The sequence below is a fragment of the Lutjanus erythropterus genome, chromosome 12 (genome assembly GCF_056507025.1).
Source record: "Lutjanus erythropterus isolate fLutEry1 chromosome 12, fLutEry1.hap2, whole genome shotgun sequence".
Classification (NCBI taxonomy): Eukaryota; Metazoa; Chordata; class Actinopteri; order Lutjaniformes; family Lutjanidae; genus Lutjanus; species Lutjanus erythropterus.
In genome coordinates this window covers 28,501,708-28,509,928 of record NC_139328.1, presented here as the reverse complement: position 1 = coordinate 28,509,928, position 8,221 = coordinate 28,501,708, and the positions used below count along the sequence as shown (strand labels likewise).

Below are 8,221 nucleotides of genomic sequence, written 5' to 3'. Positions count from 1 at the left end.
TTAAATTTTCACTGACAACACAGCACCGATGTGCTGCTTCCAGACACTGCACGGTTATCTTTGTATTGCAAGAAGGAAACAAAGTGTCAAATCAGTTATCAAAAAGTTGAACACGATCCAGACAAGCACATGGCAAACAATATATACAGAACAGATTTATTCCACAAAAAGATATTTGTTACCTCAAGTGAAGTCTTTTTTTATGCAATACTGGCAAATAATAGCTGTTTGTTGTTCAGATTTTCTGAGATGATGCTAATTATTCAAAGACTGCTCAGCAGTACGCCGACTTTTGTGGAAGCAAATAGTTTGAATAACGTGGCAATTGTGAGGAAAGACAGATGCCTTTCCACATGCACTGCTGACTGTGTGCCGATGAACAAGGCACCGAACTGCTAATAACTTTATAAAGATGTTTGAAGATTGCTGTTTTACATTAAAGCTACTGCAAGTGACTTTCATATGTTGTTGATTTTGGATGCCCATGTGGAAAAAAGCAGTAGTGTTTCCTACCAGAACCTCAAAATATAACATCCAAAATAAAATTATCTAAATGAAAGGCTCTTCCTTCTTCTATACTATTCATTGTAGCTTTGCCGAAGAAAATGCAAACAGAGGCTTGTTTCATCCGATTTCATGAAAAATCCAACCTGGTGGCAGACATGAATAACTACTGTATATAGAAGTAGGTAATCTTCTTACAGAAGGTCTTGTTTTCTTATGTGGGTGATATAGAGGCAGTAGTATTAACGGGTCAGTTCACCCCAAAATCAAAAATGCACATGTTTCCTCTGACATCTGGTGCTATTTATCCATCAAGATTGTTTTGGTGTGAGTTGCAGAGTTCTGGAGATATCGGCCATAGAGATGTCTGCCTTGTCTCAAATATAATGGGACTCAATGGCACTTAGAATAGATCTAAAAAAGTCAAAACCAGTCTGTCTTTCCAGAAATCATGACCCGGTTGCTCACGACAATCCACAGACTTTGCAAAGTAGTTCCAGTAGATTCTAGAATGAAATAAAGTAGTTCCTCCACACAACAAGATTTTATCTGAAGTAACTGAGTCATGATTTCTGGAAAGAGACTCTGGTGTTCAGCTTTTCAAATGTATTTCCTGGCGCCCTGAGAACCACAAGCCAAATGCCATTTAGCTCCATTACAATGGAAAGAAGGCAGACAGTTTCTCCAAAACTCTGCAACTCACACTGTTCATCAACTTTGTAAGACAGAAGCCCTGTCAGACTGACACTGACATCTACATTTAATAAAAAAAAAAAAGTGTAATCACTTGGAGGTTGGTCCATTGCAAAGTTTGATCTTTTAAAATGTTTCTTCTCAGCGTAATTGAAGAGCGAAAATCAAAATCCCCGCAACATACAGTTTTGTCCGAATTCTCAAGAATGAGTTTTGATTTTGGGGTGAACTGTCCCTTTAAATTGAGAACGCCTCATAAGCTGTTTATAAACCTCTTGTAGTAGCTTTAAATGGCCTGTGACCTCTCTGCACAAGCTGCAGTTTGGATCTGACCAAATTCAGCATTCCTAAAAAGACAAAGAAACAGATGTCACAGCTGTAAATACATGTGGAAATGCCCAATTAAAAACCATGAAATGATACATTTTGAGATTTCACATGATACCAAGTATCAGTGATAGCCACTTAACATTACCAGATACTGTATTTCTCAACCTCATTTGCATATTTTATACAGTATCAGTGCACATGCACAGTCGATATTGAGGGAACTATACAGTAACACTCCAGCATGCACCTATTTCTTTGACCTTAAAGTCACTATTCCTGAAAAAAACGTTGATGCCGCTAGCATGCTAGCAATGCTACACATCTAGCAAACCACTTATTAAACCACTTAATTGAAAACCACTTATGCATTTCAAAGTGATGAGTGATGATTTAAATGAAAATTACAGAATAAAAGCTAAAAAGCCTGATACTTTAAACTCATTACCAGTACATTCTCATTGCTCCTCCTCGCTTATTTTGTCTTTTCAATCTTGTCTACTCTAGGAAAGACTTTTAAATGCATGGAGTGAAAAACAATGTGTGTTCTTCTATCTCACTTTGTGCCCACAGTTAGTGAGCAATCAATACAAAAATACATCTTATCCCTCTTCCTGCACACTGAAAACATTTCTGTTATGACATTTTATGGGAGCGAATACCAACATTAGATATTGCACAAAATAAATGATCCCTCCAATTCCGCTTCTGTTACCCGAACAGTGACAGTGCTTTCTCCAGAAGTCGTGATAAGAACATCTTTCAAATGCTCATTCCAAGCAAGACAGATATATACTTTTTCTCTGCAGAGAAACACAGACTCCCAGCTTCTGCAGGCTTAACACCTCTGATTTCTGCTCATATTGTCTAGAGGCAGGTGAGGTTTGGCTTTGTTACCGGTCCATCATTTCTACTAGCTGGGGCCGAGCTGATGCAACAGCCACGTTAAATCCACCTGGACTAGCAGACTGCTGCTCTCCAAGCTTTAGTAAAACCACCTTTCTCATTATTAATGACTTCCTGGCTGGGGACTTTGGGACTTTTCACGGTTAAAGCCAATCATCAGCCATCAAAGTGGGCCACTAATGACACTACGACAGGTTTGTTGGTGTCTGAAGACGGGTTTCTGGTGACATCATTGGTGACTTCAAAGGAGGGGCCCAGCTGGGGCATGGTGGTAGCCGGTTGGCCCAGGGAGGCTACCATAAATAGGAGGTCGTTGGTGCGGCGGGGACCCGTGACTCCTACACCTCTCATGGCCTTGGTGGCGACCTTGGAGGAGCTCTTTAAGCTGGAGCCTCGTCGAGGAGCCTCGCAGTGTAGCAGGGCTTGGAAACATCTGTAAAACTGGGGCAAGCAAAATACACAAGCACGTGATCAAAAACGCAAGGTACTGCAAAATATGACAGGAGACTGCAGAGGATGAAACTGTAAAGACTTGCCAAGAAAAGTATTGCTGTAGTAGTAGTAGAAATTTTGATTGAGCAACATGAAGTGAAACTCTGTGTTAGGGCTGCACCTAACAATTAGTTTTTAAATGATTAATCTATTGATTTTTTATAACATAACATATATCAAAAACATAAAGCACATCAGAATAATGATAATAGTGTCATATTTTAAAGTTAGTCTAAATTCTGCCTTATTTAATAGACTCCATGTGTCTGATTAGAAAAATACTGGACCTCAAATTCAGAAGGAGCTATGATGCATGTTAATTTAATCACTAATCACCGTCAACCCTTCACTGAACTGAAGTATTTTGACTTAAAACTGGTTATGACATGGAGTTATTTCATCACTGCAGTCATGTAGGTAAGATGAATCACTGGAAGTGTGTTTTTGCATCATTGTCGGCCAAAGAAATTACTTTTTGTCCTTTTCCTGGTGACTGAAATGAATTACAGACAGTCTTTAGCATTAATTTTAGCCATTTCTGACTCATATGTGACTGATAAAGTGTACAGAAATTACAAAATGGCAGAATAACACCGTTGGGTGACTCATGGTGTAAAGTTAACAGCAGCGGTGCAGACATCACTTATAACAGAGGGGTGATGGAGAAACTTCTAGAAAATCTATCTTAAGTGACTTCTACTAACAGAAAGATGTTCCACGTGTTGATGATTCTCGTGTCCCATTTGTGGAGCTAAAGAGAGCCAGACTGTTGTGTCTCTGTCTAAACTACTCCCACACTTTAGATAACTGTGGCGAGACTGGCTCTCTGCAGCTTGTTCCATCCACGCTCTGACCAGGCACAGCAGTTCATAGCAACGCGTCAACGCACGATATGCAAATCGACATATTTTTGCAATATCGCCCCAGCCTTACTTTGTGCACATAACCAGTGGTGGGTTATATTTCAAGCCTAGTATGCGAGAGTGCTCAGGACGAGGCGATGACTCGCAGCAGAGAAGAAGCACTTGAATAAGGACAAAAGTGTCGAAGTGATATAAACCTTATTTGATCATGAAGCCTAATGTTACTCTACAGTTCTGTGGTTTATACCGCAGAGTAGAGTTTCTGTTAATAACAACAACTACTAACTCCCTGTCTCCTTTTCATTGCATCGCTGTATGCACCATCTCTCCTTGGAAGTTCATTACTGTCAATGTGATGAAAAAATAAGAACCAGTAAGTCATTATAATAAGAAGCTTATTATAATAAACTTATAAGAAGTTGGTAATTCAAAATAACAACTTATTGTCTTTAAATCAACTCAAAATAATGAGTTAGTGTCAGAATCATGAATTACTGTCTCAAAATAATAACTTTTTTTTTTTATCTCAAAATTATGATAAATTTGTCATTATTATTCAGTGACTATTTTCAGAAAGTGTCTCATTATTTTCAGATAATAAATTATTATTGTAATATACTGGCTCATTCATTGGAAAAACTAACTGATTATATATACTGCACTGACCTCCAGTGTCCCTTTGCTTAGTGTAATTAGGAAAAGATTGAAAAATTCATCCTTAACACATATGTTAAGTTTATTACAGTATTTCAGCTGACTTAAAATCATAATTTTATTTGATGACCTTGCTCCTAAAATGATGAAATTCCTTGCATCCATAACATATTTTACTGTACATGAACCTGATTCAAGTTCCTGCTTCTACTAATGGGAAGTTAATTTGCCTCATAATTTACTCATTTCACTCTCTTTCTCACTCTTACAAAATATTTTGTAAAGTTTCTAAAATAAATTAAATATTCAACTAATTACATTCTCAATCACGAGCTCGAACCATTGCTGCATTTTCAACTGGGTAAGTGATTTTGTTAATGTGTGCTTAGAAAGAGTGCCAAGTTGAGAGTGAGAGAACAAGAGACCGAGAATGGAGGACAGCCAATTTCACCCAATCTGGTATTCTCTCTTGGGTGAACTAACCACCCAAGACTTCCATTATGTGCTTAATAATTTTCATAGTGCAATTTTATGTGTCAGAGGGGTCTTTTGTAAAGCAGGTTCCAAAAAGCTGCGACCTCAAGCAGTTTAATGAATACTGGCTATTGAAAAATGAGGGCAGAGGAAATGGATTCATTTTGTACGTTGTTCATCGTGGGGTTATTTTAAATGTAGTATTTGATCAAATTTCCATATGTATTGTGCAAGTCAACAATTCACATGGCACCAACAAAGCGTGTCAATCAGAACAGGTAGTTGACTGCAGGCCCGAGTTGAAGGTGCCAAGCGGCAGACGAGGTGACCATTGAAAATATAACACTCACAAAAGTTGAACCATGTTAGTAGTGTGCAAAATGTGCTTACAGGAAAGGTAGAAGAAAGAGTAAGAAAAGAACAGCAAAGCTTTAGGGAGGACCAAAGATCATTGTCGGACTTCACTCGCTGGTATTCCTGTGTATCCTACTCTCCGTCTCATCAAACTCAGTGGACAGAATCTTGTCAAAAAGTTTGAAAACAAGACCTTGGAAAGTCCTGGTTAGCCACCTTAACTTTTTCGTACAAAAAGTGTTTTTTTTTTTCATCTTAATTCAACCAGGGAAATCTTGCTGAGAGCAACTCTCTCTTTTGCAGGTTCACTCTCGCACAGTTTCCCACCTCGAAGCAGTAATTTAAATTGCAAGCAATGTTCAAACAGGATGAAATACACGTTTTTCCCAACTAATCTATCACAGAGCCATCGAAACTCACCATTGCATCCTCATTCCTAAGAGACAAATCTCAACTGCATATCAGGTCTCATGACTAAAAACAATCTTTATTTTGCTTGTTTTCTACAGAAGGTGCATCATACTAGTAAGAGTCCACTATCTGTCTGTTTCCCCGTAGATCTGAACTGCTGGCAGGTGAAATTAGTTTTTTTACATCATGCCAGAGATGCCTGTGACCTCCACGCTTCCTGTTCTTTTGTCCACATGAACCCAAACAAAGCCTTATATTATCCACAGGCTGGATATTGAAATTGAGGCACCCTCGACCAGTGAAATGGGAGCTCTCATGCTCACTCTTCATAATAACTTCCCAGTGGTAATTTGGGAAGTGGCAGTGACAGCAGCTATCAATGTCTCCATGGTTCTTTATGCGGTTACTGTACAAGGCAGCAGTGGCTAGACATAACAACTCTTTGGAGATGAGACGCTGATGGAGCTGTTACATGTCCCTCACTGTCTGCATCACCGAAGAGGCCTCAACCTAATGATATACATAAACAAAGATAGGGGTCCTGCACTTCATCAGCCAGTCAAATTGATCCACTACTTGCCTACTGCACTTTAGATTGTGGTGAGAGAGATGGACTAGTCTGGGGCTGAAACTTGAGGTCTCCACATATATTCACTGTCAGTGGGGTACAGCTGTGTCCACAGTGAAACAATGGGGCTCATGCATGAATTTTGTCTTACTTTTCTCTTATATTTGTTCTTAAACAAAGCACCAAGAGGAAAATTTGGGATTTATTAAATGTGCACTGACAGCAATGTCTGGTTCTTACCCACCTGAACGTGTTGATGTATTGCATCTGATCTTAAATTGGATGCATGTGCCAAGAAGTTTGCAGTTCACATACGGAAACACCCCAGTAAATGCAAATAAGGGCAGCAGACTGTAGTGCGGCGTGGAAACCACAAAGCAATGAGCTGCTGACAGGTAACAGGTAACGTCAAACTCAGACAAAGGAAGAAAGGAAGCAGAAAGGAAATGCAACCAAAAGACAGCAAAAAATAAACTTTTTAACAGATATGGATGAGCACATTGAAGCATCACTGGAAAGGTTTTGGAGGTATTTACTGTTAGGGTGTAGCAGGTTGTGCAATTCCCCATCCCTCACAGGCAGTTGCATGTTTTAAGATTCTGTGCATCACATATTATTTGGACATTTATTTAATGGATTTTTACTTTTTTTTGGAAGGACTGTGGATGTGGAAACGATGCCTCAACATGCACATGAGGACAGTGGATTAATCTTGTCTCCTGAGCAGCAGTGTGGAAACTGGATGAACTCTGGTGTTATTTAGATACGTTTAGGGAGTGCACAGCACATCGGTGGTGTCCACAGTTGTCCATGCATTCGTCCGTTTGGGACTAATCCAGTCTTAATACTTATTAAACAGTGGACTTAAATTTTTCAGACCCATCACCAAACTCTTTCTGGGAGGCCAGGAAAGTTAGAGCTGAGTAGATGCAGATGAAATGCATTAAATGGTTTTGTCTCTGATCTAAGCTAAAGCTCCAGAACTGTACACAGGTTTTGAAGATTAAATCTCTGTAATCTAATAATCAATCCTCAACATTTGCAAACATTTAAAATTATTAAATGAATAAATAGTTGTATACCATTTTTCCAAAAAAAAATTCATAAAGTTAACTACTTTTTCTTCATCTTTATTAATATTTCACGACACAAAATGTGAATTGGCTTTTGTCTGTACATTTTGTTCTTAAGAAGAAAGTACAAAAATATTGAATGCCACAAAAGTTCTTGAATTGTTTGCACACACAATTTAAGATCAAATCTGTTCATATAAATGATTCATGCATGAGGCCTGTTATGATGGACAGTTGGGTCTAAAAGAGTCTCTGTCTCAGTACCATGTTCATGTCTTAGTTGTGTTTAAACAGACAATAATAAACACAACATGGAGATTTAGTGCAACGATCAGCAGCAACAGCCTCTTTTTATTTTCTCTTCCACATGTCGAAAAAAGAACTTGGGCAACAGCTCTTTGGCAACCCTGAGGGGACACACAACCCCAAATATAGAATGCTTTTAAATCACAGTGCCACGAAGGTAGAGGGCCCAGTGGTAGATTACTGTCAGCCATCAAGATGGACGATGGCTTTGTGCATTGGCTCAACCCTAATATCCATGTCCTCCTTCTACCAGGAGTGGAAAACACAGGCCCACCACTGGACAAATGGTGACTGCAGTTCAACACAGTACATCAGCTCTGAATTTATGACCCAACAAGACTTTCATCGTCCCCTGAGGCACTGGCTCTCTAGAGTGAACATGTCAGCAGACAAAGATTGTCCAAAAAAACCTGCCTCTCCTGATGCTAGCTCGTTGCCATTATGGTAGCTCCTTAATCCAACCGAGGATGGGATGACTCCTAGCAGCCCACTGGTCCTGAGCAGCGCTGTCATAGAGGAATGCTGTGATTGATATGGATGCCTCATCTCAATCAGCCACTGATGGTTTGAGACCTCAGTAACTGTGTTTTGATCAA

General features: G+C 39.3%; 1 protein-coding gene across 1 annotated transcript in view; it reads right to left on the bottom strand.

Annotated features, from left to right (window-relative positions):
- Positions 1 to 1,318: 1,318 nt before the first annotated feature.
- The window catches only part of tmtopsa (teleost multiple tissue opsin a), an 87,761-nt gene continuing 80,858 nt past the window's right edge, over positions 1,319 to 8,221 (bottom strand). The window contains exon 4 of the mRNA XM_084732630.1: positions 1,319 to 2,871. Coding sequence (XP_084588756.1) covers positions 2,587 to 2,871 — 285 coding nt within the window. The 3' untranslated portion in view covers positions 1,319 to 2,586. The remainder of the gene's footprint in view (positions 2,872 to 8,221) is intronic.